Source organism: Manis pentadactyla, chromosome 7, assembly GCF_030020395.1.
Source record: "Manis pentadactyla isolate mManPen7 chromosome 7, mManPen7.hap1, whole genome shotgun sequence".
Classification (NCBI taxonomy): Eukaryota; Metazoa; Chordata; class Mammalia; order Pholidota; family Manidae; genus Manis; species Manis pentadactyla.
The window spans coordinates 103,510,656-103,530,211 of record NC_080025.1 but is presented as its reverse complement, the minus strand read 5'-3'; the positions used below and the strand labels follow the sequence as shown (position 1 = coordinate 103,530,211).

The window sequence follows — 19,556 nt, the reverse complement described above, 5'->3', positions numbered from 1 at the left end:
TTCAGCTTCTCGCTGTTCAATATAATGTTGGCTGTGGGTTTATCATAGATGGCCTTTATTATGTTGAGGTACTTGCCCTCTATTCCCATTTTGCTGAGAGTTTTTAACATGAATGGATGTTGAACTTTGTCAAATGCTTTTTCAGCATCTATGGAGATGATCATGTGGTTTTTGTCTTTCTTTTTGTTGATGTGGTGGATGATGTTGATGGACTTTCGAATGTTGTACCATCCTTGCATCCCTGGAATGAATCCCACTTGGTCATGGTGTATGATCCTTTTGATGTATTTTTGAATTCGGTTTGCTAATATTTTGTTGAGTATTTTTGCATCTACGTTCATCAGGGATATTGGTCTGTAGTTTTCTTTTTGGTGGGGTCTTTGCCTGGTTTTGGTATTAGGGTGATGTTAGCTTCATAGAATGAGTTTGGGAGTATCCCCTCCTCCTCTATTTTTTGGAAAACTTTAAGGTGAATGGGTATTATGTCTTCCCTGTATGTCTGATAAAATTCCGAGGTAAATCCATCTGGCCCGGGGGTTTTGTTCTTTGGTAGTTTTTTGATTACCTCTTCAATTTCGTTGCTGGTAATTGGTCTGTTTAGATTTTCTGTTTCTTCCTGGGTCAATCTTGGAAGGTTATATTTTTCTAGGAAGTTGTCCATTTCTCCTAGGTTTCCCAGCTTGTTAGCATATAGGTTTTCATAGTATTCTCCAATAATTCTTTGCATTTCCGTGGGGTCCGTCGTGATTTTTCCTTTCTCGTTTCTGATACTGTTGATTTGTGTTGACTCTCTTTTCTTCTTAATAAGTCTGGCTAGAGGCTTATCTATTTTGTTTATTTTCTCGAAGAACCAGCTCTTGGTTTCATTGATTTTTGCTATTGTTTTATTCTTCTCAATTTTATTTATTTCTTCTCTGATCTTTATTATGTCCCTCCTTCTGCTGACCTTAGGCCTCATCTGTTCTTCTTTTTCCAATTTCGATAATTGTGACATTAGACCATTCATTTGGGATTGCTCTTCCTTTTTTAAATATGCTTGGATTGCTATATACTTTCCTCTTAAGACTGCTTTTGCTGTGTCCCACAGAAGTTGGGGCTTAGTGTTGTTGTTGTCATTTGTTTCCATATATTGCTGGATCTCCATTTTGATTTGGTCATTGATCCATTGATTATTTAGGAGCGTGTTGTTAAGCCTCCATGTGTTCGTGAGCCTCTTTGCTTTCTTTGTACAGTTTATTTCTAGTTTTATGCCTTTGTGGTCTGAAAAGTTGGTTGGTAGGATTTCAATCTTTTGGAATTTTCTGAGGCTCTTTTTGTGGCCTAGTATGTGGTCTATTCTGGAGAATGTTCCATGTGCACTTGAGAAGAATGTATATCCCGCTGCTTTTGGATGTAGAGTTCTATAGATGTCTATTAGGTCCATCTGCTCTACTGTGTTGTTCAGTGCTTCCGTGTCCTTACTTATTTTCTGCCCAGTGGATCTATCCTTTGGGGTGAGTGGTGTGTTGAAGTCTCCTAGAATGAATGCATTGCAGTCTATATCCCCCTTTAGTTCTGTTAGTATTTGTTTCACATATGCTGGTGCTCCTGTGTTGGGTGCATATATATTTAGAATGGTTATATCCTCTTGTTGGACTGAGCCCTTTATCATTATGTAGTGTCCTTCTTTATCTCTTGTTACTTTCTTTGTTTTGAAGTCTATTTTGTCTGATATTAGTACTGCAACCCCTGCTTTCTTCTCACTGTTGTTTGCTTGAAATATGTTTTTCCATCCCTTGACTTTTAGTCTGTACATGTCTTTGGGTTTGAGGTGAGTTTCTTGTAAGCAGCATATAGATGGGTCTTGCTTTTTTATCCATTCTGTTACTCTGTGTCTTTTGATTGGTGCATTCAACCCATTAACATTTAGGGTGACTATTGAAAGATATGTACTTATTGCCATTGCAGGCTTTAAATTCGTGGTTACCAAAGGTTCAAGGTTAGCCTCTTTAGTATCTTACTGCCTAACTTAGCTCGCTTATTGAGCTGTTATATACACTGTCTGGAGATTCTTTTCTTCTCTCCCTTCTTGTTCCTCCTCCTCGATTCTTCATATGTTGGGTGTTTTGTGCTGTGCTCTTTCTAGGAGTGCTCCCATCTAGAGCAGTCCCTGTAAGATGTTCTGTAGAGGTGGTTTGTGGAAAGCAAATTCCCTCAGCTTTTGTTTGTCTGGGAATTGTTTAATCCCACCGTCATATTTGAATGATAGTCGTGCTGGATACAGTATCCTTGGTTCAAGGCCCTTCTGTTTCATTGTATTAAATATATCATGCCATTCTCTTCTGGCCTGTAGGGTTTCTGTTGAGAAATCTGATGTTAGCCTGATGGGTTTCCCTTTATAGGTGACCTTTTTCTCTCTAGCTGCCTTTAACACTCTTTCCTTGTCCTTGATCTTTGCCATTTTAATTATTATGTGTCTTGGTGTTGCCCTTCATGGATCCTTTCTGTTGGGGGTTCTGTGTATTTCCGTGGTCTGTTTGATTACTTCCTCCCCCAGTGTGGGGAAGTTTTCAGCAATTATTTCTTCTAAGATACTTTCCATCTCTTTGCCTCTCTCTTCTTCTTCTGGGACCCCTATAATACGGATATTGCTCCTTTTAGATTGGTCACACAGTTCTCTTAATATTGTTTCATTCCTGGAGATCCTTTTGTCTCTCTCTATGTCAGCTTCTATGCGTTCCTGTTCTCTGATTTCAATTCCATCAATGGCCTCTTGCATTCTATCCATTCTGCTTATAAACCCTTCCAGAGTTTGTTTCATTTCTGCGATCTCCTTTCTGGCATCTGTGATCTCTTTCCGGACTTCATCCCATTTTTCTTGCGTGTTTCTCTGCATCTCTGTCAGCATGTTTATGATTCTTATTTTGAATTCTTTGTCAGGAAGACTGGTTAGGTCTGTCTCCTTCTCTGGTGTTGTCTCTGTGATCTTTGTCTGCCTGTAGCTTTGCCTTTTCATGGTGATAGGAATAGTCTGCAGAACTGGGACGAGTGACGGCTGGAAGGACTTCCTTTCTTGTTGGTTTGTGGCCCTCCTCTCCTGGGAGAACAGCGGCCTCTAGTGGCTTGTGCTGCGCAGCTGCGCGCAGACAGGGTTTCTGCTTCCTGCCCGGCTGCTATGGAGTTAATCTCCGCTGTTGCTGTGGGCGTGGCCTGGCTCGGGCAGCTACTCCAAAATGGTGGAGTCGCGTTGGAGCAGGAGCTGCTGGGAGGCTATTTATCTCCGTAAGGGGCCTCCCTGCTCCCTGCAGCCCAGGGGTTAGGGTGCCCAGAGATCCCGGATTCCCTACCTCTGGATTAAGTGGCCCGCCCTGCCCCTTTAAGACTTTCGAAAAGCACCCACCAAAACAAAACAACGACCACAAAAAAAAAACAAGAAAAAAAAATTTTTTTAATAAAAAAAAAAAAAAAAAATTTTTAATTAAAAAAAAAAAGGTGGTCGTTCGTTTTTCTTTATTCTCCGGTGCCAGCCTCAGGCCTCTGCTCACCGGTCTTTCTGCCCTGTTTCCCTAATATTGGGGTCCCTGTCCCTTTAAGACTTCCAAAAAGCGCTCGCCAAAACAAAGCAGCAAAAAAGCAAAAAAAAAAAAAAAATGGTCGCACGCTTTTCTTATGTCCTCTGTCGCCCAGTCTCCAGTGCCTGCTCACTGTTCTTGCTGCCCTGTTTTCCCAGTATCGAGGGCCCTGCACTCTGTCCCGGATGGCGGGGGCTGGGTGTTCGGCAGTCCTGGACTCCGTCTCCCTCCCGCTCTGCCTGCTCTTCTCCCGCCGGTAGCTGGGGGGAGGGGCGCTCGGCTCCCGCGGGGCCGGGGCTTGTATCTTACCCCCTTCGCGAGGCGCTGGGTTCTCTCAGGTCCGGATGTGGTCTGGATATTGTCCTGTGTCCTCTGGTCTTTATTCTAGGAAGGGTTGTCTTTGTTATATTTTCATAGATATATGTTGTTTTGGGAGGAGATTTCCGCTGCTCTACTCACGCCGCCATCTTCCCAAAGTCCAACATGATTCTTGAAGAAATGAACAATCATCCTAGACAAATCAAGGCCAGCCTATCAACATAGAGCAGTATTTCCCATGCTTTTAGTAATGTGCTTTCCACATCAAAGGGGTCTGTGACCTAGGCGGTTTGGGAAAGTTAGGACTAAACAGAGCTCACCAGGTTTCTTTACTGCAGGCATTCTCAGATTTGTTCATGTGGAAATGGACATCATGAATCTCCAAGAGAAAATATAGAATATAGTGTTATTCAGCTCATTGCACCACAGAGGCCGTTTTTGGAGGGAGGACCATTCCGTGGGGCCAGTATCCCTTTGATCATACTGTGAGAACAATTGCTGGTCAAGGATAACTGTTATTCTTGAACACCCACATTGTTAATGGAGCACTGGAAGCTGTGAGAAGGAGACTCTGGGGAAGGAGCAGCATAGTAATAATGATTGATTTTCTCTTCCCACAACATACCCCAAGCACCTACTGGGGGTGAAGATTCTGGCACCATCTGTTTAAAATTAATAAAGGCCTCATACTCCTCCAGTGCAGTGTATATGGGAACTGGAGTAACCTGTTGGAGACACATCTAATCTTTAAACTCCTCAACCCCACTTCAGATAAAGGAATCCAATATGCAAGTTATCTACCAATATTCTATAGTTACTTCTCATAACCACTAATCAGAAACTCTTAGAAATAAGGACTAAAAAAATTTTTTTTATTGAGATGAAATTCACAACATTAAATTAACTGTTTCAAAGTGAACAATTCAGTGGCATTTAGTACATTCACAATGTTGTACAACCACCACCTCTTTCTAGTTCAAAGACATTTTCATCACCTCAAAATAAAATTTTATACCCATTAAATAGTTACTCCTCCTCCCTGGTAACCACCAATCAGCTTTCCGTTTCTATGGGTTTGCCTATTCTTGATATTCCATGTAAATGGAATCAGACAATATGTGGCCTTTTGTGACTGGCTCCTTCTAATTACCCTAATGTTTTTTAGGTTCATCCATGCTGTGTATGTCAATATTTCACTCTTTCTTATGGCCAAATAATATTCCATTGTATTGCTATACCACTTTTTGCTTGTCCATTCATCTGTTGGTGGACTTGGGTTTCCACCTTTTGGCAATTGAGTAGTGCTGTTATGAACATTTGTGCACTAGCATTTGAGTACCTGTTTTCAGTTTGTTTGGGTATATACTTACGAATAGCATTTTTGGGATGTGTCTTGCCAATGGGTTTCAGCCCTGGGTAAGTTTGCTATGGATTCAGTGTGACCAAAGAAATTGACAGCAAAACGTTCTTGGGGTGAAAGGGTTATACCCAACTTTATTTCTAGGTGGCAGGTCAGTCACTAAAATCCCATTCACTCAGAGTGAGTCTGCATGCAGCAAGCCAGTCTCTACCTCTGGGCCCCTCTGTCCGCACAGCCATCCTCTGGGCCTCTTTGCACAGTCGTCCCACATAGCTCTCCTCTGGGCCTCTGTCCTCGGCACTGCCACCACCCCAGCCTCTGCTCTGCTCCCCTGCAGCCTTGCAGCCCTGCCACCGTGTCATGCCCAGAGCACTGGGCAGAGCTCTTTTTATAGAGTCAACAGCCATGTATTGCCCACAGGTGTGCAGTGAGCTAGTCAATCACAGCCAGGTGAGAATCCTGGCCACAGGAACTCTCATTTTATCCATAGGATGGAAACAGAATTTTGCCACTACAATTTTGTGGTATCCAAAAGCAAACCAATATTTCATATGGTTTGGCTAGCTGGAGACAGTGTTTAGCACATCTGAAAAAAATTCATATAAAATGCACTATCCTCAGGAAGCTTAGAGAATTACTTACTGAAGCAAGTTTCTTCTCTGCACACAAAACATACTGAATAGCTGTTATTTTCAGTAAGCCATCTGAGTTTCTGTTACTCAGCTATAGAGTTTCTGTTGTCTTCTCAGCCAGTAAGCATTTAACAAAGACAATAAGTAGAGACACCTTTTGGGAGCTCTATTTTCGGGATGTGTTGTATCATTGAAAGCAGAAAATATTGACGAAGACAAAAGGTTGACACCAGCACTAGATCAGCAATTCTGGCAAGATTTCCAAACACCCACAGTTGTTTTGTAGTCAAGTAAAGCACTGCATTTGACTGTATATCTCTGAGAAGAGTTAATTATTGATGAAATATCATTGAAGAGACTGAAAATGTGACACCCAAGCACATAATTATGCAGAGAATTCAAGCATAGTTCTCATTTTCCATAAATGTGTCCAAATGCTTAAACCAGGCCTCATTCCAAAGCTATTCTTATTATGGGGACATTAAAAAAAAGTAGGTTCTCATCTAATTATTATACATGATCCTAAGAAGTTACAGAGTTGAAATTTTTTTCTAGGAAAAAAAGAATGAGGTCTGTCATCAAGGGAAACATTGAGGTTTTCACTTAAGTAAATCTACATTCCAAAGTGTTATTATGTATATTATTGCTTTTACAGGCAGTAGATACATGCAACAAAAATTTTCCTTTACATTTTAATTTCAACTGAATTTAAAGTTTTGCAAATAACATGGACATATAAGCTAAGGAAATGAATATATTAATTATGATGCAGTTTGTCATTAACAGTTTAACATTAACAGTAGCAAATCTTGGATTGGTACATCTCAATTGTATGGAGTTGTAGTAAATGACATGGAGAGAGCTGAATTGCTATATTTCCAGGACCTTCTAGAAGTGACTTAAGGTTGGCAGTGGGATCTAGCAGGTCATTGTGCTAGAATACCCACGTGACCTTCTCTTGGGGGAAACCACACTGGGAAAACATCCTGGTTCTTGTATCCAATGACATCTCAAAGGGCAAGGAGGGATCATCCAGTTCAGCACTGTGCAGCTGCAGACCTCACAGAATGAGACTGTCTCTTCGGCAAAGCAAGGTTAACTTGACCTGGCCTAATGACCTGTTTGGGAATGTTTACTGCAACTGTTTTTAATTTGGGCAATTTAGTCAGTCATCGCACTCTTTTTATCTTCCTGACATTTGATCTCTAGATAATGACTTAAAATTCCAGAAGATACAAATTTAATAATATATATATATGTATTTTTCAGTAATAAAAAAATGCAAGAATAGATGCTTAAAACACGAACACAATATAGAAGAATAGAGAATGAGAAACTAAAAGCTTTTTTTTCATGTTGTTGCCCAGTTTCCACCCTTCCAATTCCATCCCCTTCCTACAGCTAAGCACTGTTAACAGTTTGGTGTATGCCTTTCCAAAGTATATAGTTACAGATATAAATATAGAGATAGAGATATTAAAGAAGACCATTTACTAAGCACTAAATAATATACTACATTGGAACTACTTTCCAGGGTTAATCTCAAAACAAGAACACAGGTTATATGCCAAACATCCTCAGAAATTACTGCCTACTAGAATTTTACTATATCCTTTTTTCCTCCAGAACATTTCTGACTTAATATATTCTGGCGTACTTCCCTGTCATGCACCAGACCATAAGTTGGGAGGAGATAGAAAATATAAATACTACCATGGTTAATACATTTATGCAGAATCCCATATGCTAAAGCATTAGTATAAATCTTTAAATCTTAACTCAGAGCTTAAGGACAAGTACTTCTCAGTAAATCAAGAAAAGCTGGGGAAAAAATCATAGCAAAAACAGGATTTAGGAGGCTGTGTGGTAAGGGAGATTTTGAGACTGGTTCAATTGATCAGCAAATATTTATTATCTGTCTATGCTGTGTTAAGTGCTGTAGTTATACAGAAATATAAGGTGTGCTCCCTGCCTCCAGACAGAGTGGAATCCGGTAATAAAAGACTTGTACAAGAGCTTGAACTTGATAAAGTAATGAACAACAGTCTCTAAAGGTTTTTGTACAAAGGAGTGATAAGATAAAAGCAAATTAAAAGACTGTCTTCACTCCCATCCATTCCTTCATTTCCATTATGTAAATACTGCCCTAGATCAAGCTCAGGCTTGTATGACCTTGCCTATTGCAGTGAGCTTGTATCCAACAGTAGGCCATCTCCCCATCCTACTCCCTCCTGGGGACTGTCCTACACACAGCCCCAAGAATGAGCTTCCAAAGGTGCAGGGAAGCCCTCTCCATTCAAAAGTCAAGTCTGTTCCCCTTTACCACCAGATAATCTGAACTTCTAGTGCAGAAGTCATGGCCTTCCCATAAACTCTGCTAATCTCCTTCCAGACTTGTCTCCCATTTCCCAATATGAGCCCACTGTTCTACTGAAATTGAACTACTTACCATTTCCCAAACCTACTTCTGTGCTGTCCTTACAGAAGGACTTCCTTACCCCATCTGCACAGAAACGCAGTCAGGGAGCATCCAGGAAGCTGTTGCAGTAATCCAGGTGTGAGGACAGGGTGGGAAGTGTGGGGATGCAGAGAAGGGCTGATAAGAAGGGAGTAGCTGCAGATCTTACAGACTGATTAGTTGTAGGGTTTGAAGAAGAGATGAGTCAAAGGTAACTCATTTACATTTTAGGCAGCAATAGAATGCTTTCTCAATGATTGTCCATTCACATCCTCATAGTTGTTGAAGGTTCATATTTATTTCATACTGCCTGTGTAGCCTAGAACCACATATAATTAATTAATGATTTCTCTATACTTAAGGTCACTAATACATATTTAAAATAATACAGCTGTATCAAAATAATTTGGGAGCTAGAAATCTTTAAGACACACTCAAATATTGTGGAATTCAATATGTTGCTTTCCACATAAACTATGTGCATTTAATAAGAATCTTTTTTTCATTACCAGTGTTGTCTGGAGTAAAAGGCTTATGAGAAAACTAAAGTAAGAAATTCAGTGGGGTCTTGGTAACAGCTGGAGCCAGGTGCTTGAATGAGCTCAGGACTCAGAATTCTCTACCTTCCTTCTCTCCTTAGGCTGTGCTCTGCTTTCTTCTCTATCATGCAGATCATCTTCCTCCTCTTCTCATTCCATCTGTATAAACATTTGTGAGATCAGCTCTCACAAACTATAGTCTAAGTGTCAAGAGAGTAACATAACCCCTCACAGACTCAAGTTCAAATTCTCAGGAAAGAAAACTAGAATTAGCAAGAAGATCATATCTCTGTGTTACCTGATCAGTTCTTCCTTTTCCAGGAGGGAGACCTGCTGAGAAGACAACTTAAAATTGGAGATGAGTTTGGTGGGCATTGAATCACACCTTCAATCCCTCAGTAAGTCTCATCTTCAGTACCATATAAAAGCACCCAAAATTGGTCCTCTTCTCTCTAGCTTCACTCCTACTACCCTAGTCCAAAACCACCATCCACTTTTTTTTTTGCTATCATTAATGTACAATTACATGAACAACATTATGGTTACTAGAATCCCCCTAGTATCAAGTCCCCACCACATACTCCATTACAGTCATTGTTCATCAGCATAGTAAGATGCTATAGAATCACTACTTGTCTTCTCTGTTATACTGCCTTCCCCAGGTCCCCCCTACTACATTATACATGTTAATGATAATGCCCCATTTCCCCCTTATCTCTCCCTTCCCACCCATCCTCCCCAATCCTTTTCCCTTTGGTAACTGTTAGTCCATTCTTGGGTTCTGTGAGTCTGCTGTTGTTTTGCTCCTTCAAATTTTCTTTGTTCTTGTACTCCATAGATGAGTGAAGTCATTTGATACTTGTCTTTCTCCACCTGGCTTATTTCACTGAGCATAATACCCTCTAGTTCCATCCATGTTGTTGCAAATGGTAGGATTTGTTTTCTTCTTATGGCTGAATAATATTCCATTGTGTATATGTACCACATCTTCTTTATCCATTCATCTACTGATGGACACTTAGGTTGCTTCCATTTCTTGGCTATTGTAAATAGTGCTGCGATAAACATAGGGGTGCACCTGTCTTTTTCAAACTGGGCTGCTGCATTCTTAGGGTAAATTCCTAGAAGTGGAATTCCTGAGTCAAATGGTATTTCTATTTTGAGTTCTTTGAGGAACCTCCATACTGCTCTCCACAATGGTTGAACTAATTTACATTCCCACCAGCAGTGTAGGAGGGTTCCCTTTTCTCCACAACCTCCCCAACATTTGTTGTTGTCTGTCTTTTGGATGGTGGCGATCCTTACTGATATGAGGTGATATCTTATTGTGGTTTTAATTTGCATTTCTCTGATGACTAGCGATGTGGAGCATCTTTTTATGTGTCTGTTGGCCATCTGAATTTCTTCTTTGGAGAAGTGTCTGTTCAGCTCCTCTGACCATTTTTTTATTGGATGATTTACGTTTTGTTTGGTGAGGTGCCTGAGCTCTTTATATAATTTGGATGTCAACCCCTTATCAGATATGTCATTTATGAATATATTCCTCCATACTGTAGGATGCCTTTTTTGTTCTATTGGTGGTGTCCTTTGCTATACAGAAAAGCTTTTCAGCTTGATACATTCCCACTTGTTCATTTTTGCTTTTGTTTCCCTTACCTGGGGAGATATGTTCATGAAGAAGTTGCTCATGTTTATGTCCAAGAGATTTTTGCCTATGTTTTTTTCTAAGAGTTTTATGGTTTCATGACTTACATTCAGGTCTTTGATCCATTTCGAATTTACTTTTGTATCCACTATTTTTTGTAATTAATTTTGTCCTCCATATATGTTTTGCATTAACATGATACCTAAAAGTTATTATTTAATTTGTATTTTGTGGATATCATATCATATGTAGTTATATAAAGTTATATAGGGTCTGTGTTCAAAATTTTTAATAACACAAAAACTTTAAAGGCCACTGAATTAAAAGATAGCATTTGGAAGATATCTGACCTCATTATCTTAAATGCCAGGCTCCTGTCTAGGCTCTTACATAAATTAGTTTATTTGCTAAGCGCTTGGTGAATGTTAACTATTAACCAGGCCTTGGTTAAATTTGAAAAAAAAAAAACCCTTGCTATTTACTGCCTATTGATGGCAACAGGGGTCAGTACCGCAACGTACATGGGGAAGCTAAATAAAATGATTAACTGTATGCCGCGAGCCGCTAGGTGAGGGATCCGTCGGGGGCCTGGCCAGCGCCGCCGTTCAGCCTCAGATCCGCGCACAGCTCCCTAAAGCTCACACACCGGCATGGAACTAACTCCTAGCTGGCCACTCCCGGGTGAGAAAACCAGGCAGGGAGCTGCGCGCCGTGACTTCCAAATCCAGGCCATGAGACCTCACCCGCCTCCGCGTAATGCCCGCCCACCTTCCAATGAGAGGGAACTCTGAGCATGGGGGCGGGACAACGGAGGAGCGTATCCAATTGGGGATCAGCCCACTGTCGCCCCAGGACTAGGTATTTTAGACACCATGTGGAGAGTAGAAAAAGAGGCTGTAGGTCTGACCAATCAGAGGGGGCAACTCAATCGTTGAGGACCGTCAGCCAATCAAAGAGCGCTTGAGCCCGAGTCGCCCTGCCCATGCTTTCCGCTTTTCCCCTACCTCTGAGGCTGCGGCGCGGTGGGAGTGAGATCGCGGGTGGACCTCTCCGCACGCCACAGCTTCTGACACTGGGGCCGTGCAGGCGTCTGATGGGACATGGCGACCTCGGGCAGCGAGGACCCCCAGGGCCAGAAGGAGGAGAGTTTTCTGTACTTCGCTTATGGCAGCAACTTGTTGACGGAGCGGATCCACCTCCACAACCCGTCGGCTGTGTTCATCTGCGTGGCCCGCCTTCAGGTCAGTGCCCGCCACCCCGCCCCTGCGACGCCGCGCCCACTCTACAGACCGGGGGACCAGGGTTTCGGGAAACCGCTGTCTGGGTCCGTGCGTCTGCATACCAGGGCCAGGAATGCAGCTCCTCCTCATGAGTACCCACCCCCAGGGTTCTGCACGGTCTGGCTGCTGCCCTCCAGGCCCTGTGCCTACCGCTCCGGAGCTATGCTACCCCAGCAGCTGTGCGCTCCGGGCTGCCGGGATTTCTCCGTCCTAACTGTTCCACAAGCTACTCGTTCCTTCTCTTGTCCACTAACTTTAGGGCCGTTCTCATAGAATCTATTCAAGTGGTGCCTCTGAGAAACCTTCTCTGACTCACGTCATGTAATCAATTGCTTTCTGTTCTGTACGTGATTTTGCTACAGGACCTGTCACCTGGTTTTGTAAAAATTCTTTCACCTGTCTTTTGCTCCGGATCTGACAGGTCCTGAAGGCTGGAACTGTGTCTTATTATCTTAAGGGCTGTGCCCAGTTATGTCTTGTGGCGGGATGAACCATAACCCACCTTGGTAAAAATCACTGCTCTTCAGGACAGTCCATTCATTCATTTAGTACATATTATTCCAGTACTTAACCTGGAGTAAAGTTGGATGCTTTGAGGACCTTCCAGTCTATAGGAGGGAAATACACACAAATTATGTACAAAACCTTTTGACATCGACTTAGACAAATATGGTCGCTGCTATTGTCACCAGAGTTCTTAGTGACAAGCAACAGAAAGTGGCTGATTTAAGCATAAAAAGAATGTGCTGAAAGGTTGTTGGAAGTTCACAGAATGCCCAAAAGGCAGAACTGCAAAGCTGACAAACAGGCAGACATAAGGAAGCGAGGCCCCCATAACACAGGCAGTATCACAGACAGAACCAGCCCCAGAGGTCGCTGCAGCACCCTGAGCTTGGCAAACGTTGTCACTGCATTGTGCATCACTGGCACCACCTGCTCCCCACCCTGCCTGCTGCTGTCATTACACTCCTGCAGTTCCCAAAACCCAGATGTCGCCACTGCCACCAGGGTGGAGTTTCTGCGTCTTTGGGCACTAGTTTCTAATTCAAAGCCCCAAGTGGGTGTTTTGATTGGCTAAGTATTGGCCACATGCCCATGCCCTGGCTGCAAGCAAAGTTGGAGGAACCAACTTCTATCATATGGAGCTTCAAAAATGGGAGTCAGGCTTTGGCACTTTCTACCCTGAGACTTGTAAGATAGGGAATTCCCCAAATGTGGGAAAGAGGCTCACAAACTTATCAGTGGGACAAGGGAAAGACCTTTCAAACGGATGATTATTCAATTACAGTTATGGTCAGTCTCAAAAAGGAGACATGTAACTTCCTCCCAATTTTGCTATGAACCTAAAACTGCTCTAAAGAAAAGTGAAGTCTTAAAAAGACATAGGAGTGTATGTATGACTTGGGGACCTGCCCTAACTAGGATGCTTAGTAAAGCTGTTCCTGAAAATGAGACCTTTAATCTGAGAACTGAATGATTGGAGAGGTCATGTTTGGGCAAACAAAACAGAAGGAACAACATATGTAAAAAAATCTTAGGAAAGCCGAAGCTCTAGCTAATGTGGTTGGAGTGTAGTGTGTGAGGAGGATGTAGCATGAGGACTGGAAAGATCAGGAAGGGCCACATGTTACAGGATCACCGAGGCCAAAGAAGACTTTGGTCTCCATCATGAGAGCAATGAAAAGACCCCTTGCAGAATTTAAGTAAACAGAAGATAGATTTTGTACCTTTGAATGCTCATTCTGGTTGCTGTGGAAAAATGGATTGGAAGGGAGGCAAGAGTGGATATGAGGAGCCCAGTTAGAAAGCTTTTGAAGCAACCCAGACTAAAGATAATGGTGCCTTGATTAGAGTGGTAGCAGTGGAGGATGGAGGGGAGATATGTAGGCGATAACCTTGGTGCTTATTTGGGAAGGGAGGAGCAGTTAACAAAGATGACTGAGATTTTCGGTGCAACAGGATGGATGATGGTGATGTTTGTAAAGAGGAGAATCAGACTTGGGAGGGAAAATCAAGCTCAGTTTGAACGTACTGAGTTTGAGATGCTTGTTATATAAGTGAGCAGAAAAATATTAGTAAACATTTATTAAGTACTCATTATATGTGAGGCCCTGTTCTAAGCACTTTCTGAAGCTCAGAAGAGAGATCTGGGCTTGATTGAAAGATGATTGGAATTCTGGATGCTACTTGAAGTCGTTGGAGGGAATGAGACTGTCTTGGGTAAATTACTGAATGAACAGAGAAAGAACCTAAACTGAGCCCTTAGAAACACCAATATTTAAAGACCAGGTAATGGAGGAGGAGTTGGCAAAGAGAACAGCTATCAAAGAACAGTTTGAAAGTCAGGCAGGAGGCAGATCATGACAGGGTGGTTAACTGTCAGAAGCACCTGAGAGGTGGAGCAAGATGAGGAATGAAGACTGTTTATTGGATATTTAACAATAGACAACCCGGTCCTAGTGTGGCTGTAACTTTTATCAGATCTCTTGCCAGGGTTGCTTGGTCCTGGAACATCCAATATACCAGTTGAAAGTACTGGTCACTCAAAGCAGCCTTTTTCCTGAAATGTTTGACAAGGTTTTTAAGAAAATAAAAGTGAGAGGGATAAAATATAAATTTTAGATTTATTATCTAGGCCAGCCTTTTTTGGAAACTAAGCTCTGGAAAGATGGACAGAAATCTTCCCAGTCCAAACAGCCAAGTGAGGATTTTTAATCTTCCCCAGGTCTCTGTTCTCTGATTACTCATCTCTGTGAGAAGCAGCTAAACTAGAAACCTGGTTCCGTTACTTATTAGTTGTGAGACTTTAGGCAAGTTGTTCAATCTTTGTAAACCACGGTTTTTCTGACTGTTAAATGGGTATAATAAAGTTGACAGGTAAAAAATGGGAATCCATATAAAGCTCATAGCATAGAGTATAGAGCCCAGTGATTTTATACTGTTAGCTGCTCTTATTGTTATAGATGCGTGAGAACAGTCCATGAATGTTAATGTTTATAAGTGTTCAAATCACCCTCAAATGCCAGCTCCCTTAGGGCAAACATAGTGATATATGCTAGCAGGGTACTCTCTACATACATGAAAGTAGAATGTTATAACCCCAGCTTGTCACCCAGTTTCAACAGTTATGTTCACTATAACTGCCCTAAGTTAAAAATCGGTGTATGTGTAAGGAGACTGGGAAATAATTCTCAAAAATGAGAGTAATTGTATAGGCATTACAGGATTTTTCCCCTTAAACCTTTTGTTTATGGTAAGATACATGCACATATTCAATATGCATTTTTTTTTATTCGTTTGATTTTTATACTTGATTTATATGTGAATCCCACATTTCTCCCTTATTATTATTATTATTATTATTATTATTATTTAAATAAAATGCTGAAGTGGTAGGTAGATGCAAGATAAAGGTAGAAAACATAGTTTAGTGTTGTAAGAGAGCAAATGTAGATGATCAGGTCTGTGCCTATAGACTAAGTATTAATCCAAGCTAGACAAGGGCAACAAAACATCCACGGATGCAGAAGATTTCTCACAAAACAGGGTGGGTGAGGTTCTAAGCCTCACCTCTGTTGATCCCCAATTTCTCACCTGATGGGCCCCCTGCGACTGTGCCTGTCTTAGGTTGTTCCTCCCTTGAGGATCAATATGCATTTTATTTTAAAGAAAAATATGGAAAAATACAGTCCTGGAGATCTGTGTCCTTGTTTATCTTTGCACTTCCCACAGATACTTATGTATAGAAGCAACTAAAGAATATGTTTTAATTGCATGGAGTTCAAGGTAAATCTTTTTTTATTTTTAGGAGGGAAATTTTGGTTCAAGTGGATACTGATCATACCATTTTGGTTTCCTTTGTAGGACTTTAAGCTTGACTTTGCTAATCCCCAAGGCAAAACAAGTGAGACTTGGCATGGAGGTATAGCCACCATTTTTCAAAGTCCTGGCGATGAAGTATGGGGAGTAGTATGGAAAATGAACAAAAGCAATTTAATTTCTCTGGATAAGTAGGTGCTTCTAATAACAAGTTTAAAAATTACTAATTCAAACAGTAGATTATATGCAAGGATGTGCATATGTATTTGTTGGATTTTCAAAACCATAAGCAACAGACATATTCTTAACACTAGTAGAGTTAATGTACATTTTCTAAAAAGAAAAGTCACATTTTCTGATTGAAATTTGGGAGGGTAGGTTACTCCTCTGTAAAAGATGGGTATCCTTATTTTCATTCTATTTGTTTTTTATAAAAATCTGTAGTTTCATATTGTGAAAAGGCATGCAGGTTTTATAATTTTTACATATTTTTATTGATTTTGTCAAAAGCAGTTGTTGAGTTTTCATCAGACCCAGTTTTTAAAAAATAATTCTTTAAGGTGGTAGTTGAATCAGTGGGAAATATTGATTTATAAAACTGTAACAGTATATTAGAAATGCTTTGATACTTTTTAGAATTAGAGCTCTCAGGAATTGTGTGGCAGAGCATTTATTGTAAAGAAGGTTGGCCAAAAAGAGTAGGACTTGAGAAGAGCAGATTATCTGATGTACTTGATACTTTACCTCACTTGCAAACAGAAATGAGCCATCCTCTCTACTTTTCTCTGGGTGAATATTTTCTTGCTGTCAGAACACAGCCTTTATTTTTGTTGCCTGGAGAACAATGTTTCAAGGGTATAAATATTGAAATGACTACATTGAAACATGTTTTTAGATAGGATAAATAGATCTGTTAAAAGTATGCCAAGTAATAGTGAGTCTTAGGATTTCTAATTGAAATGCCAAGTTTACTTTTTATATGGTAGTATTTATAATATGTTATACTACCACAGTATGTAAGGAGCAAATACATCCATATATAGTTTAGTTAAATTGTTAATACAGTTAACAAACTTGGTTAAATTAAGTTTGGTTAAAATTTGTCTGTGCTGGTTTCAGGCAAGAAGGGGTTAAAAGTGGAGCATATGTCCCAATAGAAGTTAATGTTTACACTCAAGAAGGAAAAGAAAGAACCTGTCGAAGTTATCTGGTGAAAAATTATGAAAGTGTGCCCCCATCACCCCAGTATAAAAAGGTAAGCTACTTACAAAGAGTTTTGGTGATTACTTTTTAATTTTCATTGAGCTAAAGAATATCTTGTTTTTAAAAGGCTTTTATGTTTTAAGTTCAGCATGAACACTTAATTTTAATGAAAATATTTTTAATACAAAGATGAGTTATTCACCTAAAGTGCAAATTGAAAAATGTTCAGATTTGTAATGATAGAACTATGTTCCTAAAACTTTTAGAAATGTATATGAGTCATAATTCTAGATATTTTCTTTCTTAAAGTAGAAAATAACATGGAGTGTATTTTTAGATTTATTCTGTACATATGCTTTTGTAATTTTTTTTCTCTCCACAAAATAGTATATCATGAACACCAAGATTCATTTTTATGGAGAAAAACATATATTTCCTATTGCTGAAATGTTTTTCATCTCTAGATGGAGGGGGAAAAAAGTCACATTGCCTTCAGAATCAGGGAAACCACTCCCACAAGGCATAGGAAAAAAATGTAAGATAGAGTCCCCAACACCCCTTTCCGAAAACTCAAACTTAGGTACTTCTTGCCAGGCCCAATCAGGGCATGGCACTTGGAGTAGGTAACCCAGCCCCTGGGCCTAATCTGGAATTTTCTAGTATGGAGCCTGGAGGAATTACCCTGCTATGGATCTGTGAAGTATCACTGAACACAGTTGCTGTTTATTCCCTCATATCTAATTTACAGGTAGACTCCAGGATTAAACTAAAAGGTTCCCTGGAAACTTTACATTTTTTTAAGAATGGAGTTTTTTTTCCTAAAAGATCATGCAAATTCTATAAGTTTTTGTCTTAATATAAAAATATTTTAAATCATATTATTGAGTAGAATTGATGTTCCATGAAGGCTTTGAAAACTCCCTGCACATTCATGCTTGATGCGAGAGGAAGGATTATATCTCTAGTTCATTCTATAGTTGTTTGTTCTGGAGTTAACTCTAGAGTTATCTGAAAGCTAATATTCACATTTTGATATACCTCAAAGCTGTGGTGTACTAAGTTATGTTCCTAACCAAAGAGATTTTTTTGTTTGTTTGTTTATTACAACCATTTCTAGGTCATTTGCTTGGGTGCAAAAGAGAATGGTTTGCCACTGGAGTATCAGAAGATGTTAAATGCCATAGAACCAAATGACTACGAAGGAGAAGTCTCAGAAGAAATTAAAGACATTATCAAAAAGGGAGAAGCAAAAATTCATCGGCAGTAGAAAATGCAGATATTTTCTCTATACTAACATATTTCTAATGTTTAGAACAGAGATCTGGGGTATCTCTATGTTTAATATATTTTTAACAGTGCTCCAGCATATCCACTTGAGTAATTCCTTGTTTTCAGACTAACTTCTAACCCAGTTTCTTTCTATAAACAATTGAGAAGGGAGCCATGAGGCACTGGAGTGTATGACAAAGGGATGTGGGTACTCCTTCCATGAAAGTTATTTTCTTGAGTTGATCTGAAGTATATTCTTGCTCTGTGACAAAGGACAGATTTGCAACTTAAAGACTGTGCTGGCTAATCGCCCTGCTCTGGGATTTTTTTTTTTTTAATCAGCTTAATAAGAACAAGGAAACTACACAGGCAGTTGATAATAAAAATTTTTTAATTTAAAAAATGGCTTACTTTTCCTAGAGGAATAAATGTATTTGTGATTTAACTTCTGTTCAGTACTAAAATACTTCATTTTGTTAGGGGGACTCAGATCATACCTACTGGATATGGTCTTGGCCATATACAGTCTTACGAGAGGATTATTGTGCAGACTCTGGAACCAGACAGACCAGGATGAGTTTAGTTCCACCATTTTCTCACTGGGAGACATCGGGCACTTGACTCTGTACCGCAGTTGCCTCATCTGTAGAGTGAGGATGGCCAAAATGCCCATGTCTTAGGGTTGTTTTCGGGAGCAAATATGTAATGAACTTAGAACACATCCTGACAATAAGTACTAGCTGTCATCACTGCTCTCCCTGAATTAAGTTTATACAGGGCCGTCTCTGAAGCAGGATTTTAAAGTAGAAGAGTCAAGATTCTGAGGAAAAAATGTTTTGTGGAAGCTCCAATTTGATTGTCGACTTACCAAGAAATGGTCACCTTCTTAAATTTATTTACTGATCAAAGAGAAGAAAGAGGAGTCATGAATAAAACTATACTTGTTATCAAAAAAATCTCATGTCTCTGGGGAATGCAGGGAGCTGGACCTTCTGATCAGGTTATTGGGTGATGGGCTAGCTGTAGGAGTATAAAATAAGAGTTTTGGTTTGTTCTCTTGGGAAAAAAACCAAAGGAGTTTTCAGCTACAGCTGCAATTCTGTAGGAAGGCTGGGCCATTGACTGCAAGTTAGACCATGTTTTATAGATGGAATACCTCACTATTTTCAAGTGTATCTTCCAATATTCTCTTTTTCTCTAGCTCTTAACTCCTCTCAAGACCAAGCTTGTCAGTGGTGCAGAACCCCGTTATGGTAATAGAGTGAGCAAGGCTCAGTTTTGCTATAGATAAGAAAAATTGAACATTATTCTAATAATGTAGCTCACCTACCTAAAATGATGTTTCATTAAGGAATTTAAAACTCTACAATAAAACCTTTATGTCTTCTGGCCTTTAAAAAAAAAAGCTCTAGTCATATGAGGAATACTGTTTTTCCAGCCATTTTCAAAGCAGCACTACCAAATGTCATATGTAAGGGATTT

The 19,556-nt window shown here is 40.1% G+C and overlaps 1 protein-coding gene across 1 annotated transcript; it reads left to right on the top strand.

Annotated features, from left to right (window-relative positions):
* The first annotated feature begins 11,495 nt into the window (after nt 1-11,495).
* Nucleotides 11,496-18,481, top strand: GGCT (gamma-glutamylcyclotransferase). Its single transcript, XM_036897339.2, has 4 exons — nt 11,496-11,744; nt 15,648-15,793; nt 16,722-16,857; nt 17,923-18,481. Exons 1-4 carry the CDS (start codon nt 11,604-11,606, stop codon nt 18,070-18,072), a joined length of 573 nt encoding a protein of 190 aa, XP_036753234.1. The 5' UTR covers nt 11,496-11,603; the 3' UTR covers nt 18,073-18,481.
* Nucleotides 18,482-19,556: the final 1,075 nt, after the last annotated feature.